This window comes from Aptenodytes forsteri, unplaced genomic scaffold (genome assembly GCF_000699145.1).
Source record: "Aptenodytes forsteri isolate BGI_AS27 unplaced genomic scaffold, ASM69914v1 Scaffold201, whole genome shotgun sequence".
Lineage (NCBI taxonomy): Eukaryota > Metazoa > Chordata > Aves > Sphenisciformes > Spheniscidae > Aptenodytes > Aptenodytes forsteri.
The window spans coordinates 1400357-1424949 of NW_008796209.1; the positions used below are offsets into that span (position 1 = coordinate 1400357).

Genomic DNA, 24593 nt, shown 5'->3' on the forward strand with positions numbered 1-24593 from the left:
GCATGGTGGTGTCGATGGTTGGACTCGATGATCTTAGAGGTCTCTTCCAACCTTAATGATTCTATGATTCTATGATTCTATCATCCCTCTGGAAGGGATACATATTTGTTATGTCTGTCTTGCCTAAATGATTGATACTGATTTCAGAATATGATTTCCTTTGGGTTCTTTTTGTCTGTTTTGTTTCCCTTTTGCAGGCAGGACATGGGGAAGGAGCTCACAGCATCCTCTAAGGATGGTCGGATGGATCTGCTCTGCACGTCAGCTTCCTGCTGATGGTCCACTCCCCACACTGAAGGGCTGTGGCTACAATATTAACAAAGCCCCAAAGCCAGCTCAGAGGAATGCTGTGCAAACAAAAGTTATATGAGTAAGCACCTACTGGCTTTATTTTCAAGGCTAAATACAGCAGAGCCCAAAACTTCCTATTTTTAGCTTGATTTCTTAACAAAACACAATGTCTGTGTCCTGCTGTCTGCTTGTCTCTCCTCCCAAACAATATTTGACCACACTGGCAATTTCAGCCAAAGCTGGCTGCACGCAGGACTTGGCAATATTAAGGTCTTCCACACTCTATAAAAAGGGATGGCCGTAGAGTGCAAACATCTGGGCAGTGCCCCCATGCCGGGAAGGGCAAGCAAAGCTTGGCTGCTGCCGTCGCCCCATGGCTGGAGCTGGCTGGCCGACACCTCCCAGCTGGCACTGGGCACCAAGACGTCAGGCTGCAGGAGGGCACTGGAGGGGAGGTAGCCAGCATTGTCTGCAGGAATCAAGGGTTACAGCATGGAGGTGGGATCACTGAGCTTGGGGACAGCATGGGGGTGATCAGAGGGAGGAAAGATTAGAATAGATAGTGAGGAACTGGAGATAGGAGGGCAAGGAGAAAGTGGGACTGGGGAAAGGATCTGGGATGTAACTGTGGAAGGGAAGGTCTGCGGGACACCAATCCATAGGAAACAAGGCTTCATTAGTCTCACTGCTCACGGGATAACAGATCTAAAAAGGAAAAGAGATGAGATTTTTCCTGCCATTTCCCCATAGCCATGAGGACAGAGGATCAATGCCTTTTAACTTCTGCTCTGATCATAGTTAGCGCCTTACTTGCACAGCTGCAATCTGCAAAGCATTCTGGGATGCAGTTTGCATGAAAAACGTCTCTGCAAAATAAGGTCTTAATTGGGTCTGTGCAGAGAGCTCCCTGCAACCCTCTGTGGCTCTGTGCCTGTCTCAGGCTCACCACAGGGATCCAAGGGTAGGTCCAGGCTCTGAAGTGGTACTTTGTCACTGCCTGAGCAAACAGTTAAGATGATGAACCTGAAAGACAAGCACAGGTCAGGGCATGTAAAACAAGGGACAAAGAAACCATTCTTACCTTATAGATCTTTCCCTCTTCAGTACCAACAAGAAACAAATAGTCTATCTTTTTGTGAAAATCAAATGATGTCCCGCAGCCTGTTTACAGAAGAAAGGTCTGTCAGACAGAGAATTGGTTCATCTGGCCAGCACACGCTCCCTGCCTATGGTACACACACAGTGTCAGCATTTTCAGAAGTGATTTATTAGCCAGAAGCTCCCAAAAGAAATTAGAGCCACCCCTTCTGCAAACACTTTCCAAACTGTGTCTGTCCCCAGAACCTGCAATTTGAAAAACCAACACAGAGAAAGGGAAACAGGAACTGGAAGAACTGGAAGGGAACTGGAAGAATAGATTGTCCCGGGATTCACTTTGGTAAGAACTTAAAATTCGTGGTGCAAATGTAAGAGTTGTGAGGACCAGACCTGCCTCCTATTGGGGAAGAACAGATATTTTCTGTTTGTTTAGTATTCACAAAAATCTAAATGGTTTCCCATGCATAAAAGAGCCCAGAGAGGAAACACCACATCATACCTCCCTGTGCCCTTTTCATCCTTAGCTCAGAAGCCATTTAGCAGGCTCACTTCAGTAAAGCCAATAGCAAAGGATGTGATTTGGGAAGAAACCATCTGCCAGGCACAGAAGGATCCTTTTAACTTCAAAAGCCCTGAATCGAGCAACGTTGTGAACTGTGTTTAAAACAGGTGTCAACTACAACAGGATGTGACTCCTTGAGATTTTCTGACTTCTGCTCCTGAGGCAGATGCAACATCATCCAAGAAAGCCAATTCGCATGATGGTGAAAGAAAATTTCAGCAGGGTCCTTGCGCAGAAGATGGGATGTCTGCTGAGTGCCAGAGTAACTTGGGGCTGTTGACCAGCAGGGACACCCACAGCAATCATCAGACGAGAAACAGGAACAAGCAGACAAGGCTCAGAAGCACAGAGTTACAGATAACTTTCTGCAAAGGCAGCTGTCTTAAATGTTATGTCTTAAACATTAACAAAATGTAGTCCTCAAAGGAATTGTTTAGGTCATTTCAACCTTAATACTGTCTGCATTTTTAACATTTAAATAGATTGTTAAATATTCCAGACAAGTCTTTGAAAATCCATTTCTCAGTAACACTAACAAATAATCCCAAAGCCCCTGGGAGTTCTGCAGTGTACTGCTTTAGCTGGTCTCTTGCAACGTATGTGGCAATGCAAACCTTCTCACAAACAAATTGTTCAGCAGTTACTAGCCTAGAAACACAGCAGTCCTTAAATGCAGAGCAAGTGCCTTCTCCAAACCCAGGTCACAGCTTCACAGCCAAAAGCAGGTGCAGTAGGATGATTAGGGGATTCCTCAAGGCTCCCTGTGTAGTCCAGGACCTCCAGAGCTGACTCATCCCATCCTATCTCAAAAACACAGGATGGTCAGGATGAGGGCATTCAGCCTAGAAGGACTGCACTGTCTCCACCTTGTATGGAGGGAGCCTAACGTAGTAGCTCAGAATAGATGCTGTGCTTTTAGAAAGCCAAATCCCAATGAGGCACATCCCACCACTGGGTGAATGAGCTGTGCACCCAGGAAAGGGCAAAGGTTGCTTTTCATCTTGATTTGGCCAGTCCAGATCAATGTCTGGTAGGAAGAACAAAACTGACTTGGTTTTGACAAATACAGGTAACGCCTGTGCCTTGTCCGCATTGGGATATCCCAGTAAAGTGGACATTTTCTTGAATTAATGTTCATCTTTTTCTGCCAGTAAAGGCAAGATGTAACCAGCAAAACTTGACTCAATTAGCAGCCATTGCTCCAGACAGACTTTGCACTACTATGTGATGAAAGCAAGGAGGTGTAACCCTTCTTTAGCTCCTTTCCATCTCAACACCCCATTCCCAATTTAATTCCCCAGAATGACTGATTAGAGGCTTTGCGTCAGTAATTAATCAGCATGGCAAGGACTTGGGCTCCTACCAAGTGTTTGCAGCTGCAGCCCTTCTGGCCCCTGCATCGTTGTCCCCTCTACTGACAGCTTGATGACATCTGTATGAACCAGCTCATTCTGTAGGCAGAGGAGATTCCACATGAATAACAGGCTTTATAGCAACAATACAGAGACATTCAGTACTTTGAAATGGCAAATTTTATGGAGGAATTTTAAAAAGCTGTCCAAAAGTTGCTTAATGTTTCATGCTTGCAGTTGGCAACTTGCTAACATGCTGTTTTACATAAAACCTCCAGGAAACTGATGCTTTGGTGCACTGGAACTGAGAGACACTGGTACATCACCCAGGCACATACAGCTGACCTGGAAATCTTTGGGTTTCAGGGTCAACGTTTTTGAGTGGAGGTTGACACTGTCAGCTTAAATCATTGTGTTAAGTGAAACCATCCTGCGTTGTTTAAGACGGGTATTGCATATTATCATGGAGCTAACTAAAACCCACACCAACGGAGAGTAACTTACCAACTTGCCAGTCTTTGCTTCTTACTATCTTCCTATTATCCCCAGAGCAGCCTCAGTTCCCAATACTCACAACTTTACAGGCTCTGAGATTCGAATAACAACATCTAGCAAGCAGCTCCCCCAAGAGAAAAGTGCCCAACGTTGCTGTTATTCACAGAGCTCTAAAGAGCTCTCATTGCAGGCCACAACACTGCTGTGCTAGGTGCTGTATGAACACAGGGCAAAAAGGCTGCGTCCCAAAGCGTTTACAGTCAAGGTGGGAGACAGAAGGCAGATGAAAATAGACACAATGTGGGTGAGTATGAGGAAACGATGAGAGGGCAAAGATCCATTATTAGACTAGCTTTGGGAATTAAAATACCACTGCAGAATGGAGTTGGTTGTGAATATAAGAATACCCTGGGGCTCATAAAAAGAACAAAGAACTAAAGATTAAATTAGTGAGCAGTGTGGGCTGAGGACTGGATGTTTTCATGATTTCCCACTGGAGCACTGTGAGAACAAAACATAACTTCTTAGCTCAGAATCAAGCTTTAGTTGGAGCTTCTCTAAGCCCAGAGCAGGACCCAGGTGGAAAAAGATTCTGCCTGGCAGTGTCAATCCCAGGGAGCTGCATGTTAGGGAAGGTGGGAGAAGACCTTGTAAGCATCTGTTCAGTACTGCAGTTCAGCAGGGGACAGTGTTCTATAAGACATTTTTATCATATTTTGGGGGTACAAATTTATAGAAGGATCAAGAAAGGCCAAAACCCATAAAATAATGTACTTCCTTCTCACTAATTTGCACTGCTGCACACCCACATGCCCTGGCCTATTGATGGTGGTAACTGTTCTCTGAGAGAGCAGCAAGAAGCAGAACAAGACTCTTGCAGCCCGCAGAGTTCTACCTTCTGTTAGTGACTCTTCTTGCAGCACGTGGATTACATCGTCAGATTCAGTGGGTAAAGGCAGGAGTGATACTAAGAAAGAGGCCATATATGCTGGTGTATGCGTGCAAGAATTGGAAAGAGCAGTGTCCAGCACATCTAGGAACAGAGCATATTCCACATGCCACTTGCTGTCCATCCAAACAGGAGTGCTGCTGGGCTGCTGGGAGCGCAGTCGGGACATGCTGAGCAGGCACTTGCCTCTGTTCAGGCTCCCAGGTCTGCCTACTCTCCAGAGAGTGTCTACCATGTCCAAGCCGTGGCTGGTGGCCACATGAGTCTGGTCTGAAGAGCAGTTTTGGAGCTGTCCACAGCTGATCATGTTGATATACCCGGTGTGTCTAACAGAGGTCGGACGCGTGAGCTGGGCAGGCCCAGAGATGTACTAGCACACTTACTCTCTGTTCTAGTAGTAAGGCAAACCACGCGAGACTTTTTCTCTAAGCACACACTTTTCTGCAGCCTTTCTCTGAAGATGCCTCCCAGCACCTCCACCTGGCTGAGGCCTCTGTGGACAGCTTCTGTAGCCTCTTGCCTTCACAAAGGATCTTACTTGTGCAGACTTTCCTGTTGTGCTGCTTTTACTTTGTACCCAGCTTTGCAGTCTGGAAAATGCATCTGTTCCTGAGGCTGTTTATTGCCAGAGCCATTCACATATTCCTCTGGGTAAACAGACTGTTGGCAGTATTCCTGGCCTTCCAGGAATACTGAACAATAATATGTTGCTTCTGCCTAACAATTGTAAAGCACTTTGTAAGCATTAGTGAATTAGGCCTTGTAGCTGCTTGTTTCCCTTTAGTTGTTATTAGCCTCAAATGATGAAGGAGGCCCAGAGCTGTTCAGTAATTTAGCTCTAGGTCACATAGGAAGGGTGAACTATGGCTACTAATCAAACCTGGGATTGCTGAGGATCAGCCTGAGAAGCAGTGCCAGGCTACATCCCAGCCGATTCCTTGACATGGATCTGACAGCTCTCCTTTTTGATAGGCAATGTGTGCACCCAAGGTGGGAGAGTAGAGTCATCCAGCTGCAGAAGTCCTGCATCTTCCTTGCCATGTTACACCTTCATGATGACCCAAAGCCAAGCCAATAGCCTAAGCACACACAGCTCACGTGCTGTTGCATGAAGTTTGTCCGAAGTGATTGTGCCCGTTTCTAACAGAGACAACCACTATGGTCAAGGCAGATCAACTGTCCCTAGCTAACATTTGACAACTCTTCTATCCAAATTTTGAATGTGGCTTGCCAAATATCCAGCTGGAAGTAAGAATGAATTTATTCACTTTCTGCTCTCAGCTTTGGAAGTGTCAAACAGCTACCAGTGTTTGAAAAAGCTTTACTTCTGGATAGTCCTGTCAAAAAGATGAATGAAGCTCTCTTTCATTTATTCCCTATTTGCACTATGGATTTGCAGAATAGAAGATCTCTGGAGTCTCTTCAACTTTTTTCTAAATAAAGCCCAGAGATAGCTCTTTTGTAAAACTGGAATTCAAGCAGATTGTCCATTTCTCCTTGCTCGGTACAAAACCACACATTGTAACAAAACGCCCTTTTCATTCTGTTTCTTGCTTTCCCTGTTGAATTTCCGTCCAAAAAAAGAGAACAGACAGCACCTAAAACTTTGCTGTTTTCCACCCCTGGCTGCTAAGTACCTACCAGCTCTGGCAATTTCAGAGGTAACTTCACCTCAAAAAAATCTTAACACAGTGCTTTTCACATGGGTGTGGCCAAGTTTATAACAGAAGTGTAAGGAATAAGCAGAAATGACATTGTGCTAAGCGGATGCAGGTCTTAGAAGTCACACCAAGGATGCTTAAGTAGGTATATCTACATGCTCAAGGGACAGAAAAAAAACAGCTTACAATGTGGGAAAACAGTTAAGCACAGATGAATCACAGAAATGTTGCAAAAGACCCTTTACCAGGTGAGTTGCCACCAGAGTCCATCTGCAGACTCTTAGGTTGTCCCAGTTGTGGCATTTCTCTGAAGTAAGAGGCTTAACCTAGTGTTTCTTGCCTCCTAAGTGGAGCAGGCTGAGCACACTCAGTTACTGGGCCTCAGCTGATAGGTGTAACCCGCCAAGTCACCTCAACTGGATGTGTTTAGCTGTAGGCGCGTATTACCCACTTCAACATAAATCTTTTGGGCATTTCTATACAGGTGATAAAACAGGAGCTAAGTGCTGGGACAATGTTAGCCTGTCCCTGTCTAGGGCGCTCTGAGAGCTCTTTTGGGAGAAGGACTTGGGACACGCTTTCAGGAGGACTTTTTGTATCTAAAGCTGCATGTATGAACCTGGAGGAGTTTATAAAAAAGAACTTAACAATCAATGCCATCTGCATGCACCTACCGTGTTCATTAGAAGAGGCTCCCACTCCTGAAGTGAACATGAGACTAAGATTTACATATAATGTTAGAAATACCCTGCCCATGGCAGCAAGGCCTAAAATTTTCAGAACAGACAAGCCTTGAGTAGCTTGGTATAACAGGTTGAAAAAATGAGCATCTAAGGATGTAAAGAAATTTCTTTGCTCGCTGGGGAACAATGGGACAGCTGCTTCAAATTCATATTTAGGGCAATTTCATTATTTTTTAAGTAAAAGATTTTGAAATCTTAAAACGTAAAATGAAATAGCCAACAGAAAAAACACACACTGAGATTCAGAGACATAAATCTAAGGGTCATTTAGGGACATTAATGCTATGTTTCTATCAACATACATACTCCAAAAGAAAAAGTGATCAAAGGCAGGGCATGCAAACGAGTTAAGAGAGGTTGTCTTGGGTGTGAGCTGGCAATGTCATGGCAGGAGGAAACCCTCTGCCTGTCTGATTGCATTTTGCCATCCCACTGCAAATGCGAGCTTACTCTGTGCTACTTTGGCCACAAGAGGAGAAATTTGCACCTTCCCTCTCCCATTCTGAATTGCAATCTGTAGGGAACCATTTTGGGGGTGAGATTCTTGAAGCTGGGGGAGAAAGCAGATTATTCTGCTCTGTCTCTGGGTGACCCTCCCAGGACAAGGAAAGTTTCAGAACAAGGACTGGTCTTGAATTCCTGCAGCTGCAAAGCAGGAAAATGATCTCTTGTACTCAGGCCCATGGGTGCCACAGGTGCAGGCAGGATGAAGGTTAGGTACTGAGCAAGGAGTAGGCTGGTTCTGCTCATTTCAGAGCTCCAGACCCAGCTGTGACTGCACCTGCAATCTTTTGCTGCCACTTCTTTTCAAACCTGGCTCATTATAAATAAAAATAAAACTAATGCATCACTGAACTTTGGAGGCAATTGGTTATAATTTGGCTGGGAAAAAAAATCGCCACCTACTGTTTACCTTAACTAAAGTCCATGAAACAATCCGCCCATCCGAGGAGACGGAGAAGAAGTTCAAATTGTTGTCCATGTCATCCTTCTGCCACTTGACCTTAAAAAAATAAGAGAGTCCCAGTCAGCACAGGGCATACAGCATTAGCAGGACAGAGTCGCATGCCCTCAACAGGGTCTTCTGAAATCCTTCCTAAAGAGCAGCTGGTTTCCACCCCAGAGGCCTGCTGGTGCATAGCATGTATGAACACCCTTACCTCCGCAAGCAGTTTCAGAAGTGCCCCCAGCACTCCTGTCACTCACTTTCCCGCAGAGATGCTCCAGAGACGGGGCAAAGCCTCATACCTGGGTACTCTGCACCTACCCACGGCCACCTCCCCCAGCAGCGACAGGAGCATTGCCATCAAGGATGGGCCTTGTGAGGTGTCTGAGCTATGCAGTGCTCTGCACTACGGCACAACACCATCCCAGAGATCCCTAAGACATCTCCAAACAACACCAGTGGTGCCACTGAAAGGTCCCCAAGACACCTGAGTACATCACTGACCCTGCACAAACTAACCCCTTCCCCTTTGGCTAATTACTCCAAGTGCAGTGCCATATGGCTACCCTTCAGCCAGAGAACCTCAAATTAGCTTTCTGTCTGTATGTGGGATGCAGATGAGCCACTGCAGGCAACATGTGACATGGGTCCTTGGGGCACTTCTGTTTCAGGGAGATTAAAACGTCTCCATTAAAATTGAAATCCTCCCTACACCTTCAGAGTATCTGCCTGCCTGGTAAGGAGATTTGCCTTTTGACTGTGACAGCTCAGCAGGAGAGATTAGAACTCAGATAAATGGCTTACAGTTTAGAAGAGACATTTCAGTTAGACCAAAAGCATTAAGAACGCTCGATTTTCGGATCTGGGAATTCAATCAGACTGAAGGGAAAAGGATGACTTGTCACTGGGCCTGTCAGCACACCCTCCTGTGGGCATCCGTCAGTTCAGGATGGAGACAAGCACTTCAGCAGGTTCTGCTGAGGTTTTCAAAGGTATATCCGTTCCTGTCCAAGCAGTGCAGCAGATACATTTCCCTAAACATCATTCCATAAACATGATAAATGGGCATGATTATCCTAGAGCTTACCAAATACTCTATCTATGACCAGCTATTTATCTGGTACCTATTCCAGAGAACAAGCAGCATTCTCAATACTTTAATTACACAGATTGGGTATTCTGATGATACTTCCTTGGGAAAAACAGTGTTTATTCTGTTTTGTAAAATTGTTTATAATGTGAAGTTCTGTGGAGCATGAAAATTCAGCAACAGACTCAGCAAAGAGTAATTAACCCTCTAGTGAACAGGTTTCCTACCTAGAACACACTATTCTGAGGAAGGAAGAATAAAGCGTAAAAGGAATCCACCTAAGAATACATCAAAATGCCAGTTTCGTGTCCATAACGTGCAACTGAAGAGTCTCCAGTGGCATATACCTTTGAACATCCTTGCACAGGAGAAATTGTAAGTCTCCAAGTGGAACCACTTCTGCTATCTGGCATTAAAGGAATGGTGTAATTCAATATGGCCCAGAATAAAATGGCTAACTATAAAATGACAGGTTCAACAGCACATATGGAGAACAGTGATTTCCAAGGCTGGCCATCATGCACAAAATGTGCTGGGTATATCTATTCCAGGAACATCTCCCTGGGATCGTGCTGCTGACAATGATGGTCACCAGCAGCTGCTTCAGATGAAGGGGTTGGTGTAGTGAGGAGTTTTAATTCAAAGTGAAAAACACACCATTCAGGGGAACTGGTTACAAACACGTGCCCAACGTATCTTATACTGGGCACAGAAAAAGGGTCATGTTTCAAAGCAGAGCTTTTTAAAATGCCACTGTAAAACTGTCTGGCAATAAGATGTTTTTATTTGTATGTCCAACACAGGTCTCCTGTAACACATGTTCTTCCTCTTCAGTCTACTTTCCCAAATATTTGGGAAAAACAGTCACACTTCCCAGCCCACCTCTAAGGCAAACTGGCTTTGCTTGAGGTAGGGGAAGCTACTTCTCAGGACAGTATCTCCTATGAAAGCACTGTGCAAAGGTTTTGCCATTTAAACCTGGGAGCAGTTAGCACAAGTGGCTCAGATATCCTCTACTGGGACAGGACTACACTGCAAGAAAAGGGGCTCTCCAGTATCTGAAGCATGCAGCCTGAACCCAGCAATGCCCTGAGCTGCACGTGGAAGACAAATGCAGGTGATACATACATGTACTGCAGTCAGCGTGGGTCTGAGCTGTCCTGAAGTCTAGAGCCACCACCATCCAGGTTGCTTACACAATGCACATGCTAGGATCAGAGCTGGTCCAGACCCTCTCTGAAGGGAGAGTCCCAGCTTGCCCCCTACCAGAGTGTACATCCAGGTGCTCATTAGTGAGCTCTGCTCAAGCTGTGCAGGGGCAGCTGCAGTTGAGTTCCCAGCTCTGCTCTTGTCAAGTACAGTGTAGACAATTTGCACCTGAGCTAGAGCCAAGTGACAGCCCATCACACCAGTGGAAGATACATGGAAGAAGGCTCAGCAGCTGGAGTCCACCCTGACCCACTGTGCAGACACAACTCCTGAGTCCTCAAGTCTGCTCTAACACAACATGTTGCAGGAACTTCATCTGGAGGTGACCAACAATGTAAGTGCTATCATGAGCTCAAGGGATTTTTTTTCCCAAGCCAATTCCTTTCAGCATTGCCCAAGCAAAGAGCTTTTCTGCAGGGTTTTCCCACTCCAAACACCCTCTCCCTGATGGAGATCTATTTAAGTTTCCTACTATTGGTACTCAGTTAGATGTAACAACCACTTCTCTTCATCTGTTACACAGACAGGTGGAGTCGTCAGCCCCAAAAAGCAAGTAGGCTGATTTGCTTGGGGTACTCTTGCTCCTATATTCAAAGCAGTCAACAGTACCTGAGTTAGGTACGTATTGTAGACACCTTGAACACAGTCCCTCAAGGGCATCAGGATCTGCCCTCACATGACTGTCAGCAGCTCTCAGTGACGTTAGCTTGAATTTCAGAAAACAGAAATTGGCACTTAATACTTTCAATTTTCCTTCAACACCTCTGACACCTTAATAGTGTTTGTGATCTTTTTCCCCTGATCTCTGAGTTCCATAAATGCATATTAGAGTAATTAGCCTTCATGATACTGCAATCAAATTGGGCATCTGCCTAGAACTGGCCTTTTCTCTGCTCCCAGAGGCCTGTGAACGTGGCACAACCTCCTGTCATTAGCAGTATCCATGCTGTGCAGGGTGGGACATTTGATGAGAGAACCACGCAATTGTGTGCATAGTGGCAAGAAGTTAATTCTTTCCTGAAGCATGTGATAATCAACACAGGATTTTGGCTGCATGAGGTAATTTACAGCAAAAGTTCAATTATGATACAGTAAGAGTGAAGAACCACATGTGAAAGGAAAGTGTGTGTAAACAGCAGAAAGGAGACAAGTAAACAGAGCAGCAAGTCATTTGCTGTGCCTGATAGTGATGGGGCCTGTAATAAAATCAAGGATCCGCTGCTATTTTTTCAGTGTGATCTTTAACCTGACTATTTTTGCAGTGCAAAATTAGTGTGTGAAACTCATTGCTGTTAGAAGAGCCTACCACTTTTTAATTTTTATTTCTTAAAGCCTGTTTATTTATAAAGAAGTTGAGACTATTCAAACCCCTATTTGTTCATAGGAAAATAAAGATTAAAACCTGCATGTTCACTGCTATGTACAGCAGGTTAGCAGGGCAGTAATCCATTCATTCTTAACAAGGGAATACTATCATCTTTGTCTATGGCAGCTGGTAATGGCTCCTGTCCATCAGAAGATTAGGCCATTTATCCAATCTGATTTGAAAATTCCCATGTTTCTGATGTCATTCCTACAAAAGAAATACTGCTTGATCAGTTTTCATGGCACGGAGGCTGCTAGTCACTCACACTGACAAAATACAACTGGTCAAAATCATCCCGGCCATGAGGCTGACGAGCGCTTTGCAGGCACCCACAGGCAGGATCTGCCTGCCTTTCTTGTAAGGTGACACCTGCTATTGCAAACACAAATCCCTCCAGCTGGCCCTTGGCTTCCCAAAGCTCAACGTGGGGTGCCACATGCAATGCATGAACATTGATTGACGAGCAATTCCTTCCCTTTCTATTAATTATCCTTCAAGGAGTCCTTTGCCAGCATTGGAGTACCACGGCCCTGCTGACATCTGCCCTAAGTGAAATAAGAGCATTTTGGTCATTCAATGCCTAAAAAAAAAATAAAGTCTGCCACAGGTAGAGAAGAGGAAGGACAAAGGCTTTTACATGAACTGGACAAGTAAGACGCTCAGATGACTCCAGCAAGCAAACAACTCCTTGGGCTGCTGAGGAAAGTCCCTGCCAATACGACCTGGGGACAAATTCCTTCCAATGCCAACCTGGCAAACAGTACAGCCCTAAGCAAAGCCAAAGTGGCAACGCAGGGTTTGGAGGGACCCAGAAAGGATATCTATTCTGCTCTGAGGCAGGATCAGACACACCCCTACCATTGCTGACATTTCACATAGGCTGTTCTCACAAGCCTCCAACAACTGGCACTCAACAACCTCCCTGTAGATACGTCAGTGCTTAATTGGCTTTATACATGAAATTGCCTTTACCACAAGTCAAGCCAATTACTCCTTACCATCTCCCCAGTGGACACAGAGAACAGTGGTTTATTCCCCTTTTTATAACAGTCTTCAAATGGGCAAGACAAGGTTGCTGTGTCACTGCTCCTTTCTTTTTTTTCCCAACCCAACAAAACTAACTGCTTCAACTGTTGCTTCCAGAGCCTGCTCTCCAAGCCTTCACCATTCCTGTTCTTCCCCTTCAGCCCTTCTCTGCAGCTGCAAACACATGGTACAGGGCCACCCCTAGGCACTAGCAGACAGGAGTTACAACCTCTTCTATCTTACATTCCTGCTAATAAATCAGAATGACACATGTCTGTGTGCAACTGTCTTGCATTGCTGACCATTGGCTGTGATCTGCTATACTCTCCCCTTCCGGCACCCTGCTGCCTAACCAGTCATCCCCTGTTTCCTATCTGTGCATTTAATTTCCCCTTTCTAAACATAGTATTTGCTCTTGTCTTTGTTGGATTTCATCACACTGATTTTGGGCCTTTCTTCCACTTTATCAAAATCATTTTGAACATAATCATGTTCTGCAAAGTGCCTTGTACTCCCAAGGGGGCTTCCCTATTCTGTAACCGGAGTTGTTAATGAAAATACTGATCGAAAGAAGATCAGGACTGACAGCTGGAGGGTCTCACTTGAAGCATCTTTGGTGTATGACAGCAAGTGCTATATAACTGCTTTTTGAGCACACTGTCTGAGCCACCCGAGTGGCCTTTTTACAGTGATTTTACCTAATTCATATTTCTCTACTTGGTTATAAGAATGTCACTGTGTGAGCCTGGATCAAAAGCTTTAGTAAAGTCAAGATGGATAGAGGTGATAACTTTGACTGCCTCCCCCTTCTTCATGAGGCCCATTTCTCTGAAACAAAAGAAAGAAAAGAAATTATACTGGCTTGACAATTTATTTTGGACAAATCCATGTCTTCTTATCTGAATCACCTTATTATCTAGACATTTACAAACGGTTTTGTCATTTGTTCCAGTGTTTTTCCAGTCATCGAAATAGGTCTGGCTGGTCAGTAATTCCCTGGGTCCAATCCTACCATTTTCCTCCAGATATTTTTTCACTTCTTCCAGCCCTTTGAGACCTTTCCTCCTTTTCATGGCCATGCTTTTCCTACAGGCCAGAGTGCAGCCTGATGCACTGCTGTGCTATCATCCACACTTTGCAAGTCTCTGTGGCTGGCTTAGGATGCCTCTAGCCTGGGTGAATTGTCCAGACACTGGTCTCTGGGCTCTGGTACCCTGTCCATGCCAATGTCCCTCCTGCATCTAAGGACAGTTCCTTTGAGGAAAGCACCTGCAGAAACCTCTTTTGCCAGACATTGGCTCTACAGCATCACTGAAAAGTGTTTTGGGATTGATGACAGCAGACTTTATATGTATCACTATTCCAGTCTGCCCACGTCACAGGTATGTGAATGCGTGTGAGTCCACAGGCAACAGCAGAGTGATGCTTCCCTTCATCCATGCCCCAGAGCACACCCCAGTCCTGCCTCTGAGTCAAGGTACTCAATCAGCTCGCATGCTGTAAATGGGCTGCACATAAACACCAGCCTCTGCTTAAAATACAGGATGGATGTAGCTCAAAAACTCCCTAAAATGCTTGCTAATGGTCTGAAATTGCTCTGGCTAGTTCTTTAAGTACTCCAGGATATGTTTAAGCCAATCTTGCTGATGAGCAAGAACCTGTCTCATCTAAATATTCTTTAACATGCTCTTTCCCTATTCTGACCTGTGCTTTCATCCTCTTGTTACATTAATCATACTAAGCAGCCAGTCTCAGACAATTATTGTAAGATTAAACAATACAGCATCAAATATTTCATCTTTCTCCATACCACTCAGTATTAGGTGAAAGCTTGCTTTAGTAATGAGCCTATATTCTTCATTCCTTTAACTTCTAATGTACTTCCCAAATATTTTCCCCTTCCCTTTTATGATCCAGGATAATCACAGCTCATTTTGCACCTTCACTTTCACTGTATTAATTTGTCTTTGTGCTTTTCTATAATACTCATCTTTGGACACATGTTCTTGCTTCTGTGCTTCAGGAGTTTCTTTGTAATTCAATGCCGAGCTCTAGATGCAGCTGTATGTGCCCCTCTCAGAGAGCTTGCCATTGTGCCCAGCCCAGCAGCTCAGGGAGTTCATCCATCTGGCTCCATAGCTGAACGGAGCCACAGTATCTTGCAGGAGCCTAGCTGTGCATCACAGGAGCACAAGTGCTTCCCAGCCCCTCTGGGCTCTCCCAGCCACCCTGTTTTCTCCATACCTTGGGCAGACAGGGCTAAGTAAGGAGATTCAGACACTTCTCCTTACACTTACACTGGCTGAAGACTTTTACTCAAGGCTTCCCACTGGCAAACATCTGCTCCTTGAGCAAGCATGCAAACACAGCAAAGGAATCAGCCCACAGCTCTAGCTGTGCCTGCCTTGGCAGCAAAGCACAGACACAAACCCACTGTCAAAACCACATTTCCCCAGTCTCTTTATGCACAAGCCTGGGCCAAAGCGCAGTGCCAGCAAAGCTCTGGGGCTCTCTCAGTGTAGAAGAGCTGAACATGTGCTGTGATTTAGCAAGGGCACAAGCTCTCATGGACGCAGTTTGGCTGCATCCATCACACAGTGGTCCGGGTCACCAGCTGACAGATGAACACAGTGTGGATGCTTGCAGAGGCAGACAGACCAAACTCCAACCAGGAGTACCCATCCAAACGTGGATGTGTTAGTCCAACAGTGGGCACCTTTGGTCTGTGTAGAGGGTACTTTCTCCATTTCACTGCTCTCTTGTTTTTCAGTCTGCCTCAGCATCATGCTGAGGGCTCATGCTGAAGTGCAGATCTACAATAAATTGCTCCATAGGTTACATCTTCTGGAGCCACGCTGATCTCTCCTGTGCTCTGGAGTGAATATTCTCCTGGACTCCTCTACAGCAGTCTCCGATTTGAGATAAGAAGTAGTTCTCATTTCTTCCCTCTGTCACCTCCAAATATGTTTCTTACTGGTTTCTGCCAGTGAACAGCATCCAGAAACATCAAGTCATTACCAGCAGAGAAGAAATCTTTCACATTCTCCTCCTGTCAATGACAAATTGCCAGTTTTTTGTTTATTCCTCTCCATGTGTCACTTGCCTCTGCTGTCTGCCCAAGGGATCCGCTGCAGTGAAAGTCTCCTAAGACAGTCAGCTGATCCTGAGTCCGCTGACTTACTGTTTTGCTGGAGGAAATAGCTTGTCTCTCCTTGCTGCTAAGACAAAGTAGTGCTTCTGTAACAAAGCCCCGAATGCCCTCCATCAAGCACATTGCCAGCTATTCTTTGTTTGCTGCTTATCACACACCCCAGCCTGGCACCATAAGTGGGCCTTGCCACCTCACTGAGGATCCTCAGCCAGCTACCAGACATGAAGCCAAGGCCAGGTACCTGGAGGATAACATGCAAAAAGCAAGGCTGCTCTCCTGCAGTCAGTCACAAGAGAGCCCCCCAAAATTACTCACTCAGTCACCTAGAAAGCACAGGCTATTTCACTCACATGAAAAGTAACTCCAGTGTCAGTCTTTATGCAGCAAGAGACAGGCAGAGCAAGTTTTAGAGGTGAGGAGCAGGGCAGTGTCTGGAGTCCCCAGTGCTAACTTGGACAGCAGTACCAGTTGTCCTATGTGGAGGTGGGAAGAAGGAAGACAGAAAGCTTCACTCCTCACCATGGTTAGCTGGGATAAAGGCAAAGAGTGAGTTAAATTCAGATGACTCACTTTGACTCAAGGCAATAATGAAGACTTTAAAGAGCTGTGATAACTGACTGCAGACTCCTTACCCCAAGATTTAGGTCAAAGCAGCCCGGTCAGCCTCTTTGGCTAAATCTGTACTTGGGGGACAAGGAGCTCCTGACTCCTGATTGCACTTTGGCCATATGATAGCACTGTGGCAGGAGAAGACTTGGCTGTGCCCTGGCTGCGTGTGGGTCTGGGCTTCCTGCCAAAGGTAAACCCAGGCAGGCAGGCAGGGAGGAGCCATGGTAAGAACCAGTTGGTCCCTCAATGAGGGGGACCAGAACTATGGGGTGACCAGCATGCCCGTCTTGGAGCCAGGACAGCAGGGTACAGCACAAAGGGCTCCAGCCCTGTGGTGCATGCTCAGCAAAAGAGATGGCTGGTTTGTATCAGGGCTTTTTACCATTCCTCTCTATTACACTGGGAAGCAGACAGCATTTCTGCTGTGGAATCTCTAGCAAGAATGAAAGACCTCTAAAAAAATAAGAGTTTTGGTCAACATTGTCATAGAAGACATTAGTCCTCGATTTTGTGGATCCCTGCTGTGAAAGCCTAGTCCCTGTCCCCATCCACACCCCTGAGCTCTAGACAAGGTACTGGTAAAAGCACAGTGAATGGATGGATCCAGCCACAACTAAAGAGAAGTAGCCACCCCAGAGAGGAATAATCAGGCCTGCCATACAGGGAGAGCTGGGCTGCCGCTGTCAGACTCGAGAGTCTTTGCACATCCAGAAACTTCATGGAGAAAAGCAACCCTCGAGTTGGGGGACATTAGCACCTTTCTGCCACTGCTTGAGAAACCTGCATGGGGAAGAAGTTGGAGACTCTTTTGAGGGGAATATGACTTTTCGGGCCAGGAGGCTGATGCCTGTGTGGAGCCAAAATCAGATATCCCAGAAAGGTTCATCTAAGCCTCTGCCTCTTAGACCCCGTTCATTGTTTACAAAGAGGAAGGTGGGTCCCATGACGAACCACAGGTAAAGCAAAAGCATTAAGGCCTTCCTTCTTTCAGTACCATATAAAAAGATAAATTGTAACTAGACATTTAACAAAATTAACTTTAAGGAGCACAGACCAGAATGCTGAGATAAGACAAGATATATCCAACCCTGTAAGGCCTGATGAAATTCAACCTAGGGTGCTTAAGGGAGCAGCTGAAGCAATCTCTGAATCATTAGCAATTATCTATGAAAACTAGAAAACAGGAGAGGTGCTGGAGGATAGGAACAGGCAAAAATGCCCCCAGGAATCCCAAAACAAAACATGCCTTGAAGGATAGTTTAAATGACTGTGGACCAGTCAGCCTAATGCTGAATTTTGAGAGCTGGAACAAAATATTAAGTCATCCATATGTATGTACAGGATAAGAAGATAAGGAACAGTGAATGTGGGCTTGTCAAGGAAAGATCTTGTCAAACAAAATTTATTTCCTTCCTTAGCAGGGTAATGGGTCTAAAGGATTAGAGGGAAGGAGTAGATGTGATTTACCCTTAATTTTGTAAGGCTTTTGGCATAGTCCCTGTGACGTTTTCAGAAGCAAGCTAAGAAAATAAGGTCCAGATGGAATTACTATGAACTGGATGAGTGATTGAAAAATGAATTTTCAAGAGTTATAATCAGTGATTTCCTGACCACTTGGGAGAACATCTCTAGATGGTTCCCACAAGGGACTGTCCTGGGTCCAGTTCTAGTCAATATTTTCATTAGTAAGTTGCATAGTGGATTGCAAAATACACAGAATATTTGCAGATGACACAGTTTAGAGACAGAGGATTCTGTTAGTATCAGGACTCAAAGTTATCTTGACAAACTGGAGACATAGTCTGAAAGCAATAAGGTGAAATGTGATAAAGACAAGTGCAGAGGGACACAGACAGGAACAGGAAAGCGTATAAACAGGTAGAAATTAGGGAATTTCTGGCTAAGTGGCAGTAGTGCAGAAAAGGATCTGAGGCTGGTGCAGGAATCAGCAAAGTGATACTGCTGGGGGGGTGGGGGAATTACAAAAATCCTTTTCACATGCATTAAGAGGTGTGTACCATGTAAGACATAGTAGGTGACGATTCCAGTCTGTCAGTACTGGTGAAGACATCTAGACTACTCAATCTCATTTTGAATAAAGCAATTAGGGAATGGTATCACAACATCTGTGATGGCATGATGGGAAGCAGAGGACACTCTTAAGGCCTCTGCCAGTTCTCATTTCTGTGATTCACAAACAGTTCCCCAGTTCCAGAAAGGAAGGTTCAGTCTGATTTTAAATTCAGTCCCACCTCTCACGAGTTTACTGCATGTCACATTCAACCACACTGTGACTGCTTCATTCATTGCAATAGATGAGACTGCTTTGTATAGCAGACAAGTCTTTTGAGTGTGAGTAAAAGCTGATGGAGAGATATAAATAAAAATTACTTTGGTTTACATATATATATAAAAACTTAAAAATAAATTCAGTGAAAAATGTTCCTATCTTAAAATCTGGGTTTTCTTTTGAATGCAAATGTTTCGGCTAGGACAGTAATCTGCAGATATGGGAGCTGCTAAGCAAAGGAGGGTTCTCAGTGCTATTCTGTCCTTCATAGAAAAATTTGTTGATGTTTTACTGTAAAATCATGCAACAAGACAGAACGGATCAGCTCAATGTGCTTAGGAAGTAAACTTGCCCTGATGACAGAAGCCATTAAAGAGAGAAGGTCTGTAAGGACTAACTCTTCCTAAAGGTGAGCCAGTAATATTTAAATACTTGGCTGTACTGTTTGCATTAGAAAGGAAATGGTTTAGACAGCTGACGAATGTCAAAATGTTCAAAGAACCCAATGCCTTCCAGTCAGCTTGGGATTCCTTCATCTTTCTTACATCTTTAATGAGCAGCTCTGACCTAAAGTACTCCTTGCCGTCCTATCTGAAGCAAAAGTAGGGATTTACTCAGATGTCTCCTGACGTTACTGCTGTGGTTTAACCTCAGTCGGCAACTGAGCTCCAGGCACCATCTCTTGAGCACCAATGAACTCAAGGGCTCAAGATCACCAGACAGGAGCAAAGAATCAGGCCCACCGCATCAGTGCGTTCACACATCACCCACCAATTTTGCATGAAGAAAAAGGGTAGCAAAACCTCTCCTGCCAGAAAGCACATTCGGTGATACTGGGAGGGACTCAGCACCGAGCTGAGCAGAGAACACGGCCATGGGAGTGCCACTGATGCAGGGCAAAGGCCCAGTCTGGGGCTTGTGCATCACTCATGCTTCAGAGGCTCAGATTTATCTGGAGGAAGCAGACTTCAGTTATAAATAGCACTGGATAAGGCTGGCCCTATTTGCAGTTTGTTTTCTTCCTGCTGGGATTCGGATGCTCTGCTTTGTACAGCATTTCACCAGGAATCTGCTTGCTTATTCCCCTCACAGCACTTCCCACTGTATTTATTAGGCTCGTATGTTAACAGCTGAGGAGCGAGGAACTAGACATTAGACTCTCACCTGTTTGTCCTGTCAGTGGCTGTGTTCCCATGTCAGACACAGCATGCAGCTGAGCAATGGGTGCCAGAGGCCAGAAAAGCTCAGGGGTATTTAACCCATGGCAACTCACAGCTCTTGGTTTCAATTCTGACTGTGCTCATTGAGCAGGATTTCCAGTTTACAGACAAAATATGAAGTTCCCTGCTCCGTGTGCAGGGAAAGCAGACACACACAGCAGGCAGGCTTGCATCCAAATCTCCAAGCTGTCTGATGCTGCTAAAGCAGAGACAGCATCTGTAATGTGCCTGACAGAAAGTTCCCATCATCACAGGATCAAGTGGGCTCGTAGCAGGGATGGGGAGAGCTGGCCCCAGGGCCTGCCGGGTGCTGAGCATCTCGGATACCACACCAAGCTGTGGCAGCTCACCGTGGCACCGCGGGTGGGAGAAGGGTGGGAGCCATGGCTGGCCCTGCGTCCCCACATCTCGCTATATATCTGTGTGACCTTGCTTGCACTGTCCCTGCCCAGCTTGCCTCTAGCTCTGCCCTTATCACTTTCTCATCTCTATTCCATCCTCCTCAGAGAAGCACTCTGTCGTTTCACAGGCTGCATCAGGGCCATTAAGACCCATCCGGTTCATAAGCTTTCTACACCTGTCTTGAAGATCCAGCAATCAATCAGCAGTCCGATTTTATAGGCCAGCAAAGAAATACATTTTTTCCACTAAGATCCAGCAGTTTCCTGATTCCTATTAAATATTTAGTTAACTTTTGTGACTGCTATAAAGCAGTAGAACAGGATTCAAAGATCCAAGCAACCAAACAAATGCATTACAACTTCTCTGCCCTTTTAAACCTCAGGCTAACATTTTCCAACATTCCAAGGCCTTCAGGGACACTTAAATTTTATAAGTGAAGTTTTCTTCACAAACTAGCACCAGTACAACTAACAGGCAAAGAAAATTACTTATACTTTGTTTGCAGACACCAGAAAAGAAATAAACAACCTGAAAACCCACAATAAGATGGTTTGGATCTTAAGTAAAAGTAAGAGGAGGAAGAAGAACAATACAGCACTAATGGAGAATCTATTTAGCAAGCAGCAGTGAGATCATAAGGCAGAAAGTAAGTTCAGCATCTGTATGAAGTACAGAGGGAAAAGCAGCATCAAAGCAGAAAAAGCTCCTTTTCAGACAAACATTACATGATCTGAAAGGGATGCTTTGCAAGATAATTTCTAACCCATAAGAATCCATACCCAAGGCACAATTTAAAAATAACCAGCTACAGAAACTGAATCTCCAGAAGGTACAGACTGATACCATCTCAAAAAATACATCAAAATTAAAAGATCAGGGATTTTGTTCATTATTGTCAAAGATACTTAGGAAGAAGCTTTTGGACACTTACCTTGCCTAACCTTAAAGTGGCTCAAAAAGTGTCCAAAAGATTTTGAACAAGGTACAAACATGCTGCAAAAGATTTTATCCAGCATTTCTGCCACAGCAGTGTCTTGCACTTTCCGCCACCTCCACCATGCCTAAATGAGCCCAAAGCTTCTGGATGAATTTCTGTGGCTCAGCAGAGCCTTTCCAAAAAACAGTGAAACTCGACTCAGTGGGAAACAGGATTTCCTCCAGCAGGGCTGTGACTCTGCAATGAGCTGTCCCAGCAACTAAGGACAACCAGAAAGCTGCTGATCTTGACCCTGTTTTCTACAGCAACCATATGGCAACCCTTCCCAAGCACAGCCCTTCCTGCCCACACTTCCATCCGGGAGAGGACAAAGGAGCAAACAAATGACAGATGTTTGTCAGCCACTAAATGCCTCACAGTGCTGCAGCGAGGAGTGCAGTGTCTGGTCCTCAACAGGCTGGTGCAGCTGCTGCTGCAACAGCCTGTTTCTGGACACAGAGTTCAGTGTAGGAAGCAGGACTGCAGCTAAGGACTGCTCCAACAAGGAAGTCTCTGACAGATTGAGGTATCTGGACCCCAGACGCACCCTGGCTGGTCCATGGATGCTCTTCCCACTCTTCTGTACTTCTGTGCATGCACTGAATGACTGAAGTGACCTCTCTGGTGAGGATACAGTGGTATCCTTTACTCTTGGGACATCAGAGATTAATTGGACATTTTGCCCTGTTTGCACTGGGCCAGGTATGCAAGGCAGGGCTGGTATCAAGAAAAAAGTAGGAGAAAGCTGGGGCTGGAGAGAAAGGTCCTCTGTGCATTGCACTGACCCAGTATGAGAGATGCAGTTTGCTTGTGTTACCCTAGAGGTTTTATGCTAAATGATCCTCACCATCAGGTTTCTGCTCTATTATCCCTTCAGACTACATTCTCCCACTTGCCAGTTCACATCCTGATGCTCCTCATCCCTATCTCGGGTCCAGCTTCCTTGGTTTCAGGTGTCTCTTGCTCTCTTTTCTTCTCCAAATTTCTGTTTCTCCTCTAGAGTTACCCCCTAACAGTATCCTCAGAGTTGAATGAGTTTTTTTCACTACCCCCAGCAAACACCAATTTTGTGCTCCTTAGCAGTGAAGGCAACAGGAAGGGTATTGAGCCTGTTCTGAGACAGCTGATCTTTATTCTGACCTTGATAGCAAATTTCTGTCTTTTCTTTTTCTTTTATTTCCTTTGCATCAAACTCTTTGTTTGCCTGAAGCCAAAGGAACAAAATATTATGTGAAGCAGTAATATCTCAGAGGCAATGCAAGCTGCAAAATCTGTTTGTCTGACTGCAGATGACAGATTTAGGAGACTGCCCGTCATCAGAAACAAAACAATGTGCTGGTGTGACAGTGGATTATGAACAAAACGCTTTTTCTTCTCCTAAGTGCAGCGAATACAATCAGCTTCCCGGAAAGGCCTTTTTCTGTGGAGCTGTGCCCAGCAGCACAGAGAGGGGTGGAGAACAGCAGGTCATGCTGACTTTAAAGAGATTCTGTAACTGAACTCATTTACTTCCATCAGCAAAACAAGACCTCAGTGAGTCTGGGGTGGCTTCATGAACTGCTAAGATTCAGTGTAGACTTATTTAAGGACTTAGATTAGAACATACAAAGTAGGGATGGAGAAGGGATTACACAATTACAGGGCAAACTCCAGCGAGCAAGTCTCAGGTGTGTTTTATCTGGTTTACATTTGAGATGGGACTTCCACAAGTTATACTGGGAAACTATTCTGCAAGCTGACACTCCCTCTAGTTTCCTTTGGCAGTTTGCAGACTATTACCATCCTGCCTTATCCTTTTTGTCCTAACCACAAGCATCACATTTAACCTGAATGGCATTTGGTGAAGAATTAGCAAGCAGTGGCCAGCCCTTTCTTCTCCCATGCACGAATATAAGGCAGAAAATAACTCTTTCAGGGTGCCATCTGAAACTCCATGGTATCAGCTCCTCAGGGAGGCCAGATCAGCTTCAGTAAATTAACAATGAACCAAGTTGCTTTTCTAACCAGTGATCTCTCCATAGCAATTCCAAACCACACTGTGCACATGGGCAAGCCTGCCACAGCTGAGATTTGCTCTAAGCACAGCCAAAAGAAGTGTTCCCTTTGCAGATCTTAGGGTCAACACTCTGCAGTAGGAATTTAACCAGTAATTCTGATGGTGAGCAAGTAAAGAAAAAATATTTCCAACCCTCTGCGGCAGTATTGGCTCTGTACTAGTCCCAGCAGCAAGCAGAAATAACATCCTTTTGGTTTGATGTGAAAGTGAACTAGAAGCACACAGTGGAAACAAATCTGTTGAGTAAGATGTGTTTTAGGAGGGAGATTGAACAGCAGAAACAAACATTGACCAGCAGATAGTTTCAGCTATCAATCCTTGTTTCTGAACTGCTCCAGCTTCCAAACACTTCAAACCTAATATATTTAGTATATCCCAGTGATGAAAGGTAAGAAAAAAAGCACTCTTCTCAGTTGTAAATAAACCCCAATCATCTTTTTTTTGTTAAAAGAAGGGAGAAAGTAAGAACAAAGCTCAAAGGCTGGCAAAGGGAGAGGCTCTATGCTGAGAGCCCCTTTCCAGCAGGGTGCCACTTCTCCCCAGAGGAGACTGCTCTCCTGGACTCTGGGTACCAAAGTCTGGTCAGGTTGTCCCACTTTGGCCACCCTCATTAACATCCAGAGCTGAGCCGTGGGATTGAGCCACTGGCTCAAACAGATACCCTGTCTGGGGACTTGCTTTGAAGGAGTACTCAGTGCTGGAGATGATGGGAGTGTGAGGATTTTGCTGACTATTTGGAGCATTATTTTTATTAAACTGGGGTTTAGCTTAACTCCACATAGGCTTTTGCCTAGCAGAACTTGACAGGTTTGACAGAGTTTCCCAGGAGCTGACTCCTTTTAAGCTGGTGTTTGCAGCCAAAGGCAGAGGTCTGAATTCACTGACTGACCTGAGAGACCATTTCTAGTTCTATGTTCGTCTAAGACCTAAGGTTTTGGTGGTGTATTAGCCACATTGCACTGCATGCATATACATTCACATGTCTATGTATGTGTTTATTCCTTTCCGGCTTTGGATCTTAATCAATTGGTAGTAAGGAATTAGAAGTGTGTAATTTAAAACAAGCCAGAATTTTCCATTATTCACAATGCAGTAGCACTT

General features: G+C 45.0%; 1 protein-coding gene across 1 annotated transcript in view; it reads right to left on the bottom strand.

Moving 5' to 3' along the window:
- DNAI1 (dynein axonemal intermediate chain 1) overlaps nt 1-24593 on the bottom strand; it is a 157841-nt gene that overhangs the window by 56493 nt on the left and 76755 nt on the right. The window contains exons 14-16 of the mRNA XM_009288258.1: nt 8065-8154; nt 3315-3402; nt 1373-1452 (exon numbers count right to left, since the gene is read on the bottom strand). Of these exons, the coding sequence (XP_009286533.1) occupies nt 1373-1452; nt 3315-3402; nt 8065-8154 (258 nt within the window). The remainder of the gene's footprint in view (nt 1-1372; nt 1453-3314; nt 3403-8064; nt 8155-24593) is intronic.